The following is an 18,987-nucleotide window of genomic DNA, read 5'->3' on the forward strand; positions in this document are numbered from 1 at the left end:
CCTCGAGTCCTGTGGCTGCATCTGCAACGAAGGCTGGTTTGGCAAGAACTGCTCAGAGCCCTACTGCCCCCTGGGCTGCTCCAGCCGGGGTGTGTGTGTGGATGGCCAGTGCATCTGTGACAGTGAATACAGCGGAGATGATTGCTCTGAGCTCCGCTGCCCAACGGACTGCAGCTCCCGGGGGCTTTGTGTGGACGGGGAGTGTGTCTGTGAAGAGGCCTACACAGGCGAGGACTGCAGCCAGCTGAGATGCCCCGGGGACTGCTCGGGGAAGGGGAGATGTGCCAACGGTACCTGCTTATGCCAGGAGGGCTATGTTGGTGAGGACTGCGGCCAGAGGCGGTGTCTGAATGCCTGCAGTGGGCGAGGACACTGCCAGGAGGGGCTCTGCTTCTGTGAAGAGGGCTACCAAGGCCCTGACTGCTCCACAGGTAGGAAGGGGAACTCTCTGGGGTGTTTGACAAGGGAGGCTCAGCAAGCCAATAGGAGGTGGAAAGAGAGGTGGCAGGGAAGGTCAATTTTAGGGAAAATAGTTCCCAATTGGGTTGTACTTATTTGCTTTCCAAGAAGATTCATGAGTTAATCGCTATGTTGACAAGGTGAATTAAAGGAGGAAAAGGACAAGTATCAGAAAAGGTCAGGTTCATGAAGCACTAGAATAAAGGCAATGGTAATAATGTTGATAACTTTCCACTCTGCTTGGGTGGCAGGGGAGGGTGGAGAGTCAGGCCATGGGACCAGCTTATTTATGCAAAGCCTTCCTCTAACTCAGAGGGACTTTAAGAGCTCCACCTGCCCAAAATCATCTCCTTCACCTGTTGCCATGTTCGAGGGACATTTCCTTTTATAATCCTACTGTGTGAGATGGTGGGTAGTCTGTAAGGCACTCTGGTTATCTTGGAGCTTACAGATTGCAAAAAAAGAACCAAAAAACCAAACCCAGTGCCGTCGAGTCGATTCCAACTCATAGCGACTATATATAAAAAATAGGAAGGTGTTATTAATTCATGCAATGACCTAGTGTATCCATAGGAAAGAAAGTATTTATAGGCAAGGAATTAAACATAAACAGGAATAAAGTATTAAAAGCAGCAACTCATATTCTAACAATTAGTACAGAATATTAAGAGGACATCACTCACTTCGTTCCAAATAATTATATAACATATTGGAACCAACCTCATAGGTAGGCTACACTGTGGTAAACTGACAGAAAGGTGATATCCTAAAATGAAGATTCAAGTCCAGCAGTGAGAAAATACTTATATAATCACTGGTGAGTCTTTTCCCTAGAAAAAATCATATTATTTTCATCATTTCATTATTGCCCACCCTCTTCTGACTAAATCAATAACAATTGCTGGTATATCTTGTTTGTGTTTTTAACAAAACAGATTAAGCAATTGATCTTTTCCATTTAGGGTTCAGTCTGTAATAATAGGCTCAGAACGCCCATTGGGAAGATTCAAAATAAAAAAAAAAAAAAATGACACCAAAAAAAAACAGGGAACCCAGGGTGGAAAGGAAGAGCATGCTGTCACATTGTGGGAATTGCAACCAATGTCAAAAAACAATATGTGTATAAATTTTTTAATGAGAAATTAACTTGAGCTGGAAACCTTCACCTAAAGTACAGCCAAAAAAAAAAAAAAAAAAAGGATAGATCTTCTGGGTTGTCAATCCTAGGAATTTTCTGATCAGCCTTCTGACATAGTTGAAGAGGGAAGTCCTGAGAAGCAAATTCACCAGCCTTTTGTTCTTCAGCATCATCAACGGTTTCCGTTTAGATTGCAGGCTATTCAAAGACAAGGTTCCTGCACATATGACTTCAGCTTAAATTCTCCCAAAAGATCAGTGGCATTAATGAAGAGAATAACAACAAGAATGCAGTGCTTAGGAAAAAAAATATATTTTTATGTTCCTTAAGAGTTTTTTCTTTTTTTGGCCATATCCACTTATTTCACTTAACCTCCTAGTTTTGTTTAGAGAATTGAAGCATCTTTCTAAACATATAAATATGCATTACACCCACTGTTCCAAAGGGAAATTCAAGCAGACATTAAGCCTTGTTGTTTCTGAATCCAAAGTCAGTAGGCAGTTCCTGGAGAAGCAAGTCTGAAGAATGTTCCTTGTTCCCACCCAGAGGGTGAAATAGTCTGGAAAGACTCCATGAGGCCTCATCTGGAGGATGCTAGGGATCAGTTTGGGCCATCTCTGTGTCACGGGTATTCTATAGTACGTGTGCTTCTTAATAAAGTTGATCATTGTTAGGCTGGGCATACCTGTCACGTTCTTGACCTGCTTTTCTCCAGAGGTGGGTCTGTTTGCAAACAGAATCTTGATCTGATTTAGGGGTCCAAAATGAATTGGAGATAAACCCTCATGGTGACCTCAGGGATGACTCAGCCATTTCTACCGTAAATACAACTGGGTCAAGTTCAAACCAGGAGCACATGTTACCTCCAACACAACACCTCTGTGCTGTTTGAGCGACAGCATTGGGGCATTGGGGTTGGGGTGCTGTTCGAGGAAGACTTCTGTAGGCTCAGCTAGATTACTTTACAGGCTCCCAAAGTATGTGAGGGAGGACAGTTGCATAATCTCCATCTGTTTCTATAGCAACCCTGGAGCCACCACTCATTGCAGAAGGTGCGCTCTTAATGCCTGCCTTTTAAAACAAGCGCCACAGGTCTCTACCAGAGAAGTATCTAGATCATTATCTAAAGTGCCACTTTGCTTGCTCTTTGTGAGAAGGCTGTAGGAGACAGAGCTATTATCAACTGTTTGACATTTCTGGCCAGGTGTACACGCTACCTCACTACTGCTCCCCTTGCCCCCAGGAGGGAGGAGAGAAGACGAGAGAGAGAAGGGGATAGAAAGGTGAAAACATGGGGAGACACAAAGTGCACTTCCTCATTGCTCATTCTTTTCTCTTGGTAAGGGCAAGGAATATAGCTGGCCGCTAGGTAGTTTTCGTTCTGAGGCCCCCCAGGCCTCTATAGCTTGAATGCAATTGAATACTTCTGCAAGACCACTATATTTGACTCCTAGCCTTGATCTTTGTTCATAGTGAGCCATGGGACCCAATGTCAACCATTCTCCCTCTGTTTTCTGTCCATGTAAATATAACAGAACAAAAAATTCATGCATATGAGTACTTAAAATAGCCCTTAGAAATAAACTACTGCAGGCTTCTCATTCTACAAATTAAAAAAAGCAGCAGTCCAAAGAGACAGATTTTACCCACAGCCAGACAGTTAATTAATGGTGGGGCAAGAATGAGAACCCTGGTCTCCCACCAACTTCCAGCACATTTTAATCCTCTCTGGGATGCTAAGCAGAAGAGAACTGAGAATGAAAATGTTAAAAGCAACACAGATACACAAAAATAGCCCTTTGATATGAAAGCTGAGCCCTGTCAAATGATAAAAAATTAGGCGTTAGAGATGGGATAGAGAAGCATATTAAAACATTTGTCCTCATCTGCCCCATTGAAGGCCGTTAGTGTGGGAGCTGGCTGGATAGTTGGCCAAACCTCCTGGTGACTCAGAGGGATACAGGAACCATCAGAGTAGGGTCTTGGGACAATCCAGAAAGTTGTTCCCTGGACTTCAGTCAGACCTGTGGAGATTCATCACTGCCAGCCTTCTGACTCTGCCAGAGATACAGCCAATCCAACCTTTGGCACCTGAAATCACTTGCCCTTCAGAGCAAAACACATCATAGAATTAATTCCAACTGCTTCCACCACACAAGGGCAAATTTTGTGAGATCTGAAGAGTCAACGACGTGGCATCTTTGCAGATAAGCAAGTCCGATTCCTCAGAACACAATTCATTTCTTTTTACCAGTCTGTTCTTTTCCCAATTTTTGGAATTGGAATCCCAAAGAAAGTAAGACTAAGATACCTTTGCACCCACCATAAACGATTTGAATCAAGACATATGACTCTTTTATAATTTTCTTTGTAGTTCAATATTATTTAGTACTCTAAGGATTTGGGGCAGTTCTACTCTGTCCTCTAGGGTCGCTATGAGTCGGAATCGACTCGATGGCAGTGGGTTTTTTATAAGGATTACTGTTACTCAGTGTATGTTGTTAGCTGCTGTTGAATCAGTTCCCGACTCATGGTGACCCCATGCACAACAGAACAAAATGCTGCCAAATTGAACCCAGTCTCCTGCATGGAAAGCAAGAATTCTACTACTGAATCGTTGCACCCGATGTACACAACTACCGATAAATTGTAGGGTGAGTATGATGGTCAATTCCATCAAGACATGGCTCACAAGAGCACTTCCACTATGAATGACACCAGTCGCTGCTTTCTCAGTCAGAGGCAAAAACAGTGTTTTTAACACTAAGCTTGGTTCTTAAGCCAAGTTGCCAAGATAAAAAAAAATTTTTCTGCACCTCTTTTTTACTTTAAAATCCCAGAATGCTCTGCTCAGATCACGCTTCACTGCCATTATTAGCTTTATTTTCTGGAAGAAGGAGCCAAAAAGAAATATATGACTTGCTCCATATGCCCTAAGAGTTGTTGAGTGACTCAAAATTTGGAATGGCCATTTCCATCAGGATAACAGCAGAAGTCCTACACAGGAAAATTTGAGTCAGTGTGTTTAATCACAGTAGGCAGGTACTACAGAATCTTTTTTTTAAGAAGTTTCTTTCCTCTAGGAAAAGCACCAATCTGGAGATCACATCCTACAAGATGGTCTGAATTATTCCCTAGTGTAGTTTAGTTTGGGGGGCTGTTTATAAATTAAATTAAACACCTGGCACGATCTGTAACCTGCTCTACAAATCATAGGGGAAAGAACATTAAATTTAGAAGACCTGGGTTTGAGAGTCTGTTCTGCTCTGACCCAACTCCCTGACATTTAACAAGTCCCTTTATCTGGGACTCAGTTTCCTCATTTGTAATTTTGGGATAATTATATCTACTTGATCTATCTCATAAGGCTGCTTAAAAGATTTTTTTTTTTTTAATTCTAGTTAGATGGCATGTATGAACACATTTTTATAGACAACGAAATGCTATACAAATGTTAAGCAGTATTATATACGGGTTAAGAGGTTCTATAGTCATTCTGCCTGAGTTCAAGCCCTAGTTTCTGTGTTTGCTGGCTATATGACTTGGTTTTCTCATCTATAAACTAAAGGTAATAGTAATACCTATCTCATGGTGTTGGTGCAAGGAGGAAATGAGATAACCCACGTAAGAATGTTTAGCATTGTGCCTGGTGTATAATAAGTGTTTGATATTATTATGCAAAATACTGGCAGCTTCTATATATATGTTAGCTCTTCTTCCCTTGGTCAAGGAATTTTGTACACATTATACAGGCTGTCCTAAAGGCTCTTAGCACAATTCTAAGCTTTTATAATATGGGAATTATAGATGATACCTAACCAAAATCTAACCTGTTGCTGTCGAGTCGATTTAGACTCACAGCAACACTATAGGACAGAATAGTACTGCTCCATAGAGCTTCCAAGGCTGTAATCTCTACGAAAGCAACCAAAGAAAATTCTAGCACACAAATACACGTCCCTAATTTCCATTCCATGATCTGAGGTTAGTCGAAGGGCTCCCATTTCTGCCTTTGCTGAGGGATTTGAGGGTGCATATGTGTGCATGACAGAACCAACAGGCTCTCTCGGCTCACATGGTCCTGTGAAAAGCACCTGGCCTACCTAGTCCTACTAACCTGAGATGGTGAAAGAGTGAGATTACCCAGAAAGATGGTGAAAGAGTGAGATTACCCAGAGCAAAAACCAATGACAACTTCTAAACTAATCAAAGCCTTCACTCCATATAAACTTATAAGTTAATTACGGCCATTCAAACATTGACCTAATCTTTGATTTAATCTGAGGGCAGGGCCTAATTGCTCTTAAAGGTTTAATTATTTAAGGTCCACACTACTGGTGAAGGTAAGGGAACCATACATAAAAGGTTATTTCAATGAGGCTTAATCTTTGGAAATTCTCTCAGTAGAATTTGAGATATAGGACAAGAGAGTAAAAAGAAAGCCCTCAAGCATACTTCTTTATCATGAACCCCAAGGTCATGGCTAATGAACACCTGTTGAATACAAGTTACGTTTCTTTCAAAACCTGAACAGTCTCCTACAATAAGAGGCTATTTAATGTCTTCATCAGGTCGTGGTATCCAGGACTTATTGTATTGACTTCTTATATTTTGCAAGATAATTAAAAAAAAAAAAAAAATCATGACCCTATAGGACAGAGTAGAACTGTCCCATACGGTTTCCGAGGCTGTAAATCTTTATGGAAGCAGACTGTCACATCTTTCTTCTGTGCAGTGGCTGGTGGGTTCGAACCTTTGGGTTGGCAGCCGAGCACTTTAACCACTGCATCACTAGGGCTCCAACAAGATAACAAAGAATGACTCTTGATTTCCACTTGCCAAACCAGATATTGGTTCCCAGGGTGATCTGGTGACAGTAACTTATTTAACTACCAAAAATCATGGCTGTTGGTGTACTGTTAAATGCAACTTGTTCTATGAAGGACAAAAACGCCCTGATTTGTAGTACTTGCCAATTTCTATTACGTGGTTGCTATGAGTTGGAATTGCCTCGATGGCAACGGGCTTGGTTTTATTGTGTAAATACTTCCTTCCTGGCCAATTTCATCCTACCAGCATGACATCATTAAACGTGGAGCTGGGGAGAGATGTGCAGGAGCACACAATTATATAGTCTTTCCAACACACACATACAAGAAAATTACCTTCCCATAAACTTCTTGCCATCAAGTCGCTTCTGACTCATAGCTACCCTATACGTCAGAGTAGAACTACCCCATAGTGTTTCCAAGGAACAGCTGGTGGATTCGAACTGCTGACCTTTTGGTTAGCAGGCTAACTCTTAACCACTGTGCCACCAGGGCCCCAAATTACCTTCACCACGTAGATAACAGTAAAACGTAGCGAACCAATTTGGAAGTGATGAGTTCTGAGTATTTTCTTTGTTTTTAATATAATTTAATCTTTAATAATGGCTGTTTAACAAGGGTCTTGCAAAATCCCTGAAAATATAACATTCAGCTCTCACGAGCCCTTAGGAGCTGGCTCCAGCACACCACTAGCTTATGGCCCCGTGGAGATGAGGGAAAGACAAGAACCTGCCCACAAAGGGACTTCCTAATCACTCAAGGCCACTGAGCCCAGCAGAAACATAGACATGGCATGTGGGGTGAGATGTGCAGAAGCAAAATTGAGTCCAGGATGGGAAAAGCAATCCTCTGAGCTCATGCTGTCTGTGTATTGCCTCCCGGTAGTTGCCCCTCCAGAGGACTTGCGAGTGGCTGGTATCAGCGACAGGTCCATTGAGCTGGAATGGGACGGGCCGATGGCAGTGACGGAATATGTGATCTCTTACCAGCCGATGACCCGGGGGGGCCTCCAGCTCCAGCAGCGGGTGCCTGGAGATTGGAGTGGTGTCACCATCAAGGAGCTGGAGCCAGGTCTCACCTACAACATCAGCGTCTACGCTGTCATTAGCAACATCCTCAGCCTTCCCATCACTGCCAAGGTGGCCACCCGTATGTACCATTTCCCCTTCCTGCTTCATTTTTCTTTTCCCCCTACATGAGATCATGGGCATTCATGACAGTAGTGTCTTTTCTTAATTCTTCAGGGATGCCTGCAATATCACAACTTTTGAGAGGAAGGGCTTTAGGCGTGACTCACTTAGAAAAGGGTACATAGTTAAAAAGACACTTCCGATTAAAAGAGTTCCCAAATTCAAGCAGCTCCCATAAATTTTAGAGTCAAAAGGACAAAAAGTACTTTGATGATTGAATACTGATTTGCTGTAAGCTAGACTGTGCTTAGAAATCAAGTAAAGTATGACATTTATCTGAACATTTGGTCTAGTTAATTTAAGGATTCAAAACCAGGAGATGTGAAATAGGGCATATAATAAGCAAGTGCTGGGTGGTATGTTACAGAATGTAAGTAGACAACAGAGTGGGGAAACATCCTATTTACAAACCAGAAATGACAACATCCACTTCTCCTCAGAGAGAAGCAGCGAAAATTCTTCATGGTCCTTTGTTTAGCAAGATATCTTGACAGCCCATTTTTAAAAATAATTTATTTTATTTTTGTTGTTGTTGTTGACAGTCCTTTTGACTATAAAAGTTGAGGTTCCGGAGCACAGTTTAGAAAGATTCAATGGGAAGAAAAGAAATAGAGAGAGAGCCAGAAAGCAAATTAAACTGTCCTCCTTAAAAAAATGAACAGCTTTTCTTTTTTTGTTGTTTTTAACAGGGAAAAAAATCCTATGAGTTTATATTTTGTATGTGTTTATTTCACCATAGAAAAAATACAAAAAGTTTCATGCTAATTATTAACCCCAACTACATCAAAGAGTAGAATAAGAAAGAGATAGGAAAGCTCCAATTTTTTTTTCTTTGTACATTTCTGAATTCTTAAATTGTTATGATGAGCCTGTATTACTTTGGAATTTCAAACACCAAAAGGATGCTCTGCAAAGAAATTTAGGCCAGAGAAATTTCCAGTGGTGAGGATGCCACTCTACAACCTCATCACCCCAAACCTACTGCAATATCTGTCATGCACCCAAATATCTGTGTGCATTATGTGGAAAGGTTTTAGGGGATATCAAGGAAAAAGGGCTGGGAAGAGAGAACTTCAGAGGAGGTGATCTATGAGTGACACAGATTTAGCAGCAACAGGAGACCAGAACAAGAGGTGATCACGGGAACATAAGCCCTTCAGAATTCATAAAAGTCCTGGGTCAGTAAATGGGAATTATCAAATATGCACCACCCATTGCCATGGAGCCAATCCCGACTCATAGCAACCCTAAAGGACAGAGTAGAACTGGCCCATAGAGTTTCCAAGGAGTGCCTGGTGGATTCAAACTGCCAACCTTTTAGTTAGCAGCCATAGCTCTTAACCACTATGCCACCAGGGTTTCCATCATCAAATATAAGATAAGGAATTTGAGCTCATTTTATTTAAGTCTCAAATGAAAAGATGATTGTATTACAAATGCCATGAGAGTTCAGAAAACGGAGAAGTTAGCATAGGCAGAATTGGCCATTGAAGGCTTCATGGAGGCTCAAGAACTTGAAATGAGATTTGTAGGATATTCAGGATAGTGACAGGCGGAGGGGAAAGTATTTAAGAAGCCATCTTGCCCCTTTGCTTTCCAAGCGATAAAAGTCCCAATTTAACATTGGACTCTCTCTATGAGCGTTTGTTAGTATGCCTATAATTATATCTGTTTATGTTTGACCTTTTTTTTTTTTTTATTAAGTCTTCTAGTGCCTTGCCTGAGAACTAGATTTACATATCTGCTAGGACTCTGTATAGAGGCAGATCACCATCTGCTGCCTTTCCCACCTTGCTCTGGGTGAGTCGTCACTGCAAGTGCCTGGCCCAACTTCCAAGGTCTCCTCTCTGATCCACATTCAAATGCAGTGATGAAGTTTCCACCTCCTGTGGCGTTTAGTATGGCAAGTCAGGGCACCCCCTCAGGCAGGCTCCCAGGAAACAAGGGCAAAATCTTGTAAACTCACCTGACATGCCTTCAAGTGGGTTCAAAATCAGCCCTGCCTTTCAACCAAGAAGAACCAGGAAGCTTCCAAACAGGAAGAATGAGAATCTGTTAGTTTTCCAATGGGAATAGCCCAAAAGAGGCAAAGCTAAAGTGGGAACAGGCTCCCTGGGGAACTGGGAAAAGTCATGCTGTCATATCTCAGGGCTGGTAATTGGAACTCCATTAGGACAAGCATACTTCCACCTCACTGAACCTGTGCATGTGTGTGTGATGTGTACATGTAAGGGTACATGTATGTGTGGTTGGGGGGAAAGGGCTAGGGGCAGAAAGAAAGGAAGATTAAGGAATCAGAAGAAAACAACAAGAACAGAGAGGCAAAGGCCAGTGAGGGAGAAAAGAGAGAAATAGTGAATCAGAGAGAGAAGAGGAAAAATTGGAGATAAAAAGGGAGAAAGTGAAGTGAGAGCAAAAATCCAAGCACCCGCTATTGTCCTCTGTGTGTGCCTTTTCTTTGCTTGAGTACAGGAAACGAAAAATCTAGATTGTTCTAGGCTTAGTTTTTAAAACTAAACAAAATACTCTTAATGCACCTCAGATAATCAAGAAAAGCATTCCAGCCTTAATTCTGGAGATGGCTTGCTGCACACCTTTAGCCAACACTCTGCACCTCCCTTTTCCTGTGTACGGAACGGTACCACTGATATCTGCCATGATCTTGTCTCTTGGGAAGCCTCCTAAGATAGTGTTCAAGTTCTCTAAAGGAAGGCATTACATTAAATAACGAGATTTACACCACCAGTAAGGAAAGGAGAGTGTTACTTTTAAATATTAATGTTAGCCCATTATGTAATAGAAAGTATTAAAAATTATTTATTAAATTGTGTTTGTTAAGCTTGGTCATTTATTCCACCGACATTGAGCACTAAGGCCACAATAGAGTGAGCCAATCCTGCACTGGACCCACTGTGTTCAGAATAAGATTGGGGTTGCCCACCACCTGGCACCACAGCCACGGTATGGAGGGACTTCACCAAAACAAAACCAGGTGATGTTCTTTGCTCCTGTCCTGGATAGTTATGACATTGTCACCCACATTGCTGTGTTCCAGATCTTTCCAGGCCTCAAGGGCTGCAATTCAAGACCATCACAGAAACCACCGTGGAGGTGCAGTGGGAGCCCTTCTCATTCTCCTTCGATGGGTGGGAGATCAGCTTCATTCCAAAGGTAACACCCACCTGCCAGACTGCTAAATGGCCTTCTTGGAGTATTCACACCCTCAACTTAGAATTAAGAGCAGCAAGGAAGGTGCTATCTAATGGCTGCCTTTATTCCATTAAGGAAGGAGCCATGGCGGCACAACGGTTAAGTGCTCAGCTGGTAACTGATAGGTTGGTGGCTCAAATTCAAACAGTGGCTCTGCTGGAAAAAGACCTGGTGATCTGCTCCCATAAAAATTACAGCCTAGAAAACACTATGGGGCGATTCTACTCTGTTACGTGGGGTTGCTCTAAGTAGAAAATCAACTCCATGGCAGCCAACAACAATTCCAATAAGGATACAAAATGGCATTTTGGTGGTGCCTGAGCTATAGAACTTTTCTTTACACAAAGGTGTGGTGATGACTGACTAACAAGAGTGACCCCAATCCTAGCACCCTGGTCTTGAATAGCAGGAGCATTTAGGAAGCAGCTGCCATCTTCAGCTGTCTGCTCAGAAAGCTCTAGAACTTGGTTAGCTGTGATTTGAGCCGGTCTGAAAGCCAGACTCTCAAAAAATTGAGGCTTATCTTTAGGCTATAAGAAAAGCCAAACTAAATTAGTCACATGGGCCACAGCCTCATTCTGTTACAGACAGTTGCCCTAAAAGTCAGCTTGCATGGCTTCAATCTCTGAAGGTTAGAGACATAACACAAAGCACCTCGGTTTCCCTAAATTTTTTCCTACCAAATTTATGACGTATTAATTGAGCAAAATTCTCTTTAAACAAATTCAATTGTCAGTCTTTGAGTTAAAAAAATATCCTGACTCCTTTCTACTCTTTAAAGAAGTATTTTATTTTATTAATCATAAAACTAGCATTTCCAAGTTACCAGAGGTGCCTGCCCAGTTCTAATTTTTTGACCTTACCCGTGTTCTCCCTACCTGTACCATTCATGAAGGTATAAAGTTCACTCATACTTCTTGCCTCTGTCTTCATCCTTCAGCATCAAACAATCAAACAGCTGTTTCTTTTTTCAGTCATTTGTCAGACTTAAGTAATTTTTAATGACATATTTTTGGCTAACGGAACTATAATTTCACCATTCTTTGACTTCAGAATTCTTAGATCCATGGTCTGTTGAAGCTACAAAAGACCTTCAAGTTCACAGAGTACAACCTCTCATTTTACATCTAGTTTAGTTTAGTTTACATAAACTAAGAGCTAGAGAACCTTAATGGCGTCACACAACCAAAGGTGAGAGCCCAGGTCTCTACATCCTTGTCCAGGGCTCTGTCTACTAAACCAGGGGTTGCCCCATTCTTGTAGGTGTATGTAGTCATGTCATGACAAGATAATACCTGTAAACAGACATTCTATACATTCTATATGGAATGTGTCTTGTTGTCGTTAGTTGCCGTTGAGTTGATTCTGACTCTGCATGTATGCAGAGTAGAACTGCTCTGTAGAGTTTTCAAGCCTGTGTCCTTTTGGAAGCAGATCGTCAGGTATGTCTTCCAAAGAGCCTCTGGGTGGGTTCGAATTGCCAACCTTTTGATTTGTAGTTGGACACTTAACTGTTTGCACCACCTAGTGTCTCCCATACTTAGTTGAAATTGCCAATAAAGTATGACAGGCAACTAGATTTATAAGAAGGCAGAAAAAATCATATCACCTGCTGCTCAGGCAGAAAAAAAATGATGTCAGGTTTGCCTATTTTATATCTAACATGTAAAACTGAATAAGAGATGGGATGGCCAGGATAGGCCAAGGTCAAACACGTAGCCACAAGGAGTAAAAGTTCTTGATCTGTAGATTGAGGCCACTGGGGAACATTTATCAGACTGATTTATAATAGTATGGCTATAAATTACATCCAGCACACTCTGGATGATGTGAACAGAGACCAGAGAACAGGGGAGAAAGGCATGCCAAAAAAAGGCCCCTCATATCTCTTCCATTTCCAGGAATACCCACAGAAAATATTAACCTGGACCCAACATCATCAAGACGATCTTTCTCATTTCCTTTCCTACCAATGCTTTTCCTTCCTCTTTCCTTTGTGCTTTTCTTTGGACCCTGTTTCCTTCTTCTTCTCTTTGTACTTCATAGTCAATGTGTCACTGTGCCCTAACTTATCTAGGTTAAGGGGAAACAAAATATTGACAGATTTGTGCCCAAGGTAAGACCATGAGAAACCCCAGATATAGCAAAATAACAGCTTCAACTCATAAAAAACTGGGAATGTCCTAGTTTAGAACATGTTGCATGTGTATATAAAGATGTTTACACACATACAAACACAACTCCACTCTTCTAAATAGCCGAGGGCATACTCATCAAGATAAATGCCAAAAAAAAATCTGATGGATGTTAACCATAACCATCAAACATTTAATCTTTGGCAAGAGCCAATCTGCATCACCTCATGCCTAATTTTTACTGGCAATCTCAACAAACTCAGGAGAGGCCAAAGAAATGTTCTTGAAAATTTGTTCTCCATTTGCCAAATCCTCATAAGTGGTGGCAGTCTTACTGCGCTTGTTGGGAGTTGTTTTTGGCCCCAGACACTCAGCTGTCAGCATGGAAGAAACAGACATGGCCCCATTTCTAATTTCCGAACTACAGTGTTCCACACCTTCATCTTTTTCTTATCTGTTTTCTCTCCCATTGATTTTCTCTTTTAATTTCCCTGCTTTTCCCTTCCTTCCACCTTCCAGAACAATGAAGGAGGGGTGATTGCTCAGCTCCCCAGTGATGTTACATCCTTCAACCAGACGGGACTGAAACCTGGGGAGGAATACACTGTCAATGTAGTGGCTTTGAAAGACCAGGCCCGGAGCCCCCCTACCTCAGCCAGTGTCTCCACGGGTGAGTGTCTCCAACTCTTTTCCCTTTAGCTGCCTATTAACTCACTCACTAAATAGAATTGCAGAAATCTTCCCAAGAAGTAGAGGGACAAAAGGGTACTAGGATTCCTCCCAGAGCTGAGAATGATTTTGGTACCCTAGAGATAGAGCTACTTTACCAGATGCTTAGCCGAGTATCTTCCCTACTGCTTATCCTTGCAAGCACAGAAATCTGGGAACACATTCTCAGGTGTAAGTCATCTGATCTTACTCATCAAGAGACCTCATTTGTTAGTCCCTAGTGTCATGAGCTTTGGAACCAGCAAGAGTTGACTCACTACTCACCTATTGTGATATTTGAGGAAAGCCATCTACGACCTTCCCAAGCCTCAATGAAGAAAAGTAATAAGGAATAACAATACCTTACTCATTGAGCTGATATAGGGATACACATGATTAACACTATATTGATGACAGTGAGTGCCCAATATTTGGAAACTGCACATATACCCAAAGAACACACATAGAAGTGAAAGCAGTAAGAAACAAATCATTCAAAACCAGTAGGTGTAGGTTTGGCCAATGTTCAAAGCAGTAACTTGATGGCTGTATCATCCCCACAGTGCATCTCATTCATGATCATTTTGATTTATCTAATGGGTATTATTTTTACTTCATTGTTTCCTTATCCAAAGGATGTTCAACTTCAACGTTGGAAATGAGCAATTGTGATGTGTGTGTGTGTGCCCTCGGCAAGAATTTTTCGAAAGTTATAAATGGCATCATCCTTGGTCACCATTTTATTGGTGGAAGAACTGAGACTTGGGGGTTAAGCAACTTTCCACATCCATAACAGAAATTGAGATAGGTGCACATAGGTACAGCTCTATTTTTCATAAACAGAAATTGATAACCAAGGAAGCCTATCTTGAGTCCAGGACAAAAAGCCAACTTGACCAGAAAAGGAAGCCACAGCACTATGTAAAGAGACTGTGTTTATGAATTAATGGTTCATACTTTACCACTTGGATCCAAACTAAACAGCATCAGGTGTTGAGGTTTATGCTCAGTCTAGAAAATATTGGTTGAAAACTATTGTGGCATTGGTTTACGTTCCATTGGAGCCCTAGGGTTCATCCAACCAGGGCAGCTCCACTTTTATCTGTTCTGTATTTTGTATAGACATTTAAGATTTTGATTTTTTTTTTTAAGTTGTATTAAGAAGCAAAGAAAGCTTGAAAGCCACTATTCTAATCCAAAAATGTTGTAGAAGAAACCTCAGTAGCCATGAAACCTCAACTGTTCTGTAGTAATCTTTCCAGATGTCAATGGCCTAAGTTTTTCCGAAGGCTTTGCCCCCATGCCGGGTTATGCTTGAACCTGAAGAGTTGATATTTGATAATATATGTAGATTCTCCTCTTTTGATATGTAATGGTTTCTGGGTCTCCAAGTCATTCCTGTGCTTTGATATTAAGAAAAGCAACTAGAAGGAGAAGACAGTTCATGAGAGGGCAGAGAAGAATATTACAGTTGTATAATGTTTTTCTCCCAAGTATTAGGAGTACTTAGAGAAGGTAGTCCAACCCTGCTTTAGTCTTATACTCAAACCACATTTTTCAAACTTTGCAGTATTTTTTGGTTTGGAAGTTCCTTGAGATTGAAATTAAAAGTTCCAGTTCTAGAAATTTGTGGTAAGCTTAGGTAGAATTGTTTTTCAATTAAGGGGGGAAAAAAAAAAACCTTCTCTAGTTAATATTTTGGCCTTGTATGCAGTCATGAAGAAATGGAAAGAAAAACATTGATTCCAGTTTACTTTTTAGGTAGGACCTGTGTTTGCTTAAAAATTAGGGCCTAAGTTGAAAGAAAGCAAGTTGATGCTTCCTTGTCTAGAACCCAACATCACTACCAAGTGGTCAACCCAAGGGCAGAATCCTGGGGTGGCTACAGAAAAGATGGCTGGCTTCCAGCCCTGACCGCTGTTTTAGGAAATGATTGTTCAATTATTTCCTTCTGCTAAGGTCTGACCTACACCAAGTCTTCCCCCTCCTGGCTGTCCCCTCCCCAAGAAGCTCTGAGCCCTCATCAGACTGGCTTCTTTCAGGCAGGCCATTTCATGAATTCAAATTACAAGACCTCCTGCAGCCAGAGTCCTCTGCGCTACATAATCACATTCTAATACAGTCTATTTTTTTTAATACGGTCAATGCACTATGATTAGGGTTCTCTGAATTTAAAAGAGTTGAAGGACAAAAGCCTTATTTGGGCATTTGAGTTTCAGTGACAACTTTTATTGTTTTCAAGAAACTCCAGTACACTAAAATGCTTCCCCTTCTTTCTCATGGAAGAAGAGGGTCATCTCTTCATTCACTTAGTGTCTACTGTGTGCCAAGCATTATTCGTATACAGCAGCTAAGAGGCCATTTCCCCCATTCCATAATTCAATAAAACTAAACCAAAAAGAACTGTAGCTGCTAACCAAAAGGTCGGCAGTTCAAATCCACCAGGCACTCCTTGGAAACTCTATGGGGCAGTTCTACTCTGTCCTCTAGGGTAGCTATGACTCCGAATCGACTGGACCACAATGGGTTTTAAAGCCAAAAGGCCCAAGTTATCTAAACTCACCAAACGCAGCACGCTGAAAAGACAATGTGTGGATGTGTTCTGTTCAATCACATTACTGCCCCAAATATAAAAAATGGGACTTCATTTTAACTCCAACCTAGATGACACTGAATTAGTCTGGTGATACTCACTTTGGCTGATACTAGACCAAAAATCCTAAACTGTTTAGGAGAAAACAGGACTAGGCTAGACCCAGAAAGAGGGGATGACTAGGGACAGACCCAGGTCTGGAAGACTGAGAGCATAAGGTCAGCTGAGACAGTCCTCAGGGAGACAGTCATTCTGCGACAGAGTTGAAGGCGGTTCAGCAGAGGCATAGCCGCGGGACAGGGCAGAAGGGGGCACTTGCCACCGGCCCAAGTCCAAGGGGGAGGCAGTGGCGTCACTACGGGGGTGCAGAGGGTGCGGTGACACTGTCAAAGGGGGGTGACACCACTCAGTTCAGCGTTACGTCCAAGACCAAACTCTGCAGACTTGAGCTGCTCCAGAAAGGCCGTGCCGGCTTCAGCCATGTTTCGGCGCGACCCTCTGCCGCCGGCTCTCAGAGTCTGCCGGGCCCATTACCCCGCCCGGAGGTGCCGCTAGCGCCACTGCTACAGCTGCCGGGCGCCTCCAAGCCCGCCTGTCTGTCCGCCAGCCCGCCCGCCGGGCCTGACGTGAGTGGCGGGCGCGCTCGGCCTCTCCTTTCCTTCTTTTCACGGCAGCTATCAAAAAAAAAAAATTAATATATATATATTTTTTTATCAACGTCTATTTATCTTGAAATTGGAGGTGGGGTAGGAGGGTGTGCAATTTAGAGACTGCCCCTGGGCGCTCTTTACCCTCGCTATGCCCCTGTGGTCCAGATGGTGGCTTGGTTAAAAAAAAATCATGTCTTGGTCAAGAATTTGTGGTAACAAGAAAGAGAAACTTACTTAAACTAGCTGAAACGAAAGGGAGTTATTGGAAGGACATAGAGTGTCTCATGGAACCTCAAGGCCAGACATCCATCTGGGCCTCATGAAAGATTTGAACCAGAAAATGGAAAGTCAGTAATTGAGTTACCCTCTGTATCTTTCTGGAGTCACCACATGGTCACTCATTTCTGCTTCTCTGCATATTGCTCCATTCTCCCCTCTCTTTCTCTCTCTCATTCCTGTCTCTCTGTGTCTCCTTTTCTCTCACTTTTTTCCTCTCTCTCTCCAGACCAGATAGACATTTTCTGTTTCTGTAGGAATATGATAGAAAATAGCTACCCCAGCCCCCTGGCTCCACATGGTCCAATACCAACAACCAGAGTCTCTGGTTCCAAATTCCTGAAGAATATCAACATTAATATGAATGAGCTCCAGCCAGAGGGGTGTATCACATAAGAGATGCAATATGGAGGCTAGGCCCACTCTTCTAGTCATCGACGCGTAATTCTCAAAGAAGGGCATGTTGGCCAAGCAGTCACCCTATGAGGAGTTGAGAACACCATTTTCTGTTCCCCTACTAAGCGTTTTCTTTTTCTATTTCCCTTCTACATTTTCTCCCCCTCTCCCTCCCCTCCCCACCACCCCATAAAATGCAAATGAGTAGGACCCTAAGTAAGTGCTGGTACCACGGACGGCCAGGCCCTATACGAAATCAACCAACTTTTCCGGGGAATGCCATTCCAATATGGTGTCCCTCTCAGCTGCACAGTGTCACAGATCACGTTTATGGATTAGTGATTGGATCCAACCTAAACAGCATCAGGTGCCTAGACTTATGCTCAGCCTAGAAAACAGTGGTTTAAAACCACTGTGACATTGGTCCATGTTCCATTAGGGCCCTAGGGTTGCATGGCAGTGCCTCAAGGCAAGGATCAGGTGGAGATCCAGACCTGCAATTGCTCTCTCTCATGCCCATGCATACACCTTCCAACAAGGGCACCTCCACTTTTATCTGTTTTGTATTTTATACAGTCATTTAAGATTTTTATAAAATGCCAGAGGCCAGGGCTTGTGAAAGAATCTTGAGGGCCTGTGGGCAATTGCAGTGCCCTTCTGGCTCAGGAATATGCAAGAAAAGGTGAAAAAAGACAAAAAAAATGGATGACCCACAAAAGACTTCAAAAATCAAAACCGAACCAAATCTTTGCCATCGAGTTGATTCCAACTCATAGCAACCCTATAGGACAGAGTAGAACTGCCCCATAGGGTTTCCAAGGAGCACCTGGTGGATTCAAACTGCCAACCTTTTGGTTAACAGCCATAGCACTTAACCACTATGCCACCAGGGTTTCCATAAAAAAAAAAAAAAAAATTTCCATAAGGTCCTTTTTATTCAGAGGAGCAAGTTTCCCGAGAAGATATGTTTCATGTCTACAAAGGCAAATGTCTATTGGGTTTTGATACAGTCTTGGCAGCTGGGTTTACTGGGTGTCTAGTATGGCTGAGTAATGTCATCTTTTGAATAGTCATGATGGCCTCTTTGGCAGCCAAGTTGAAAGTCTCAGATGGTTAGACACAACTGGTCGTGTCATAGATCTTTCCTCAGTGCTCAGAGAAGGTGAGAGCTAGGCAACAGGGCACACACCAGAAGCTCAATGTTCAATTCTCTGTCCCATCACCTCCAGACAAAGTCAGTGCTCGTTCTCTCAAACCAGTAAGTGCCCTTCCCCTCACTAAACTATAAAAATCCCAGCACTTGAAAACCACAGCTTGGGGAAAGGGAAATTAGACAAAGATTCAGGGGAACTGAGTTTCAGTCAGAGTCCCTGGGTAGTAGAACTGGTTAACGCACTTGGCTG

The 18,987-nt window shown here is 42.4% G+C and overlaps 1 protein-coding gene across 1 annotated transcript in view; it reads left to right on the plus strand.

The window, feature by feature from the left end:
- Positions 1 to 249: 249 nt before the first annotated feature.
- TNR (tenascin R) overlaps positions 250 to 18,987 on the plus strand; it is an 80,873-nt gene continuing 62,135 nt past the window's right edge. Inside the window, exons 1-4 of the mRNA XM_023549248.2 lie at positions 250 to 431; positions 7,416 to 7,575; positions 10,672 to 10,787; positions 13,481 to 13,631. Of these exons, the coding sequence (XP_023405016.1) occupies positions 351 to 431; positions 7,416 to 7,575; positions 10,672 to 10,787; positions 13,481 to 13,631 (508 nt within the window). The 5' untranslated portion in view covers positions 250 to 350. The remainder of the gene's footprint in view (positions 432 to 7,415; positions 7,576 to 10,671; positions 10,788 to 13,480; positions 13,632 to 18,987) is intronic.

The sequence above is a fragment of the Loxodonta africana genome, chromosome 25 (assembly GCF_030014295.1).
Source record: "Loxodonta africana isolate mLoxAfr1 chromosome 25, mLoxAfr1.hap2, whole genome shotgun sequence".
Taxonomy (NCBI): domain Eukaryota; kingdom Metazoa; phylum Chordata; class Mammalia; order Proboscidea; family Elephantidae; genus Loxodonta; species Loxodonta africana.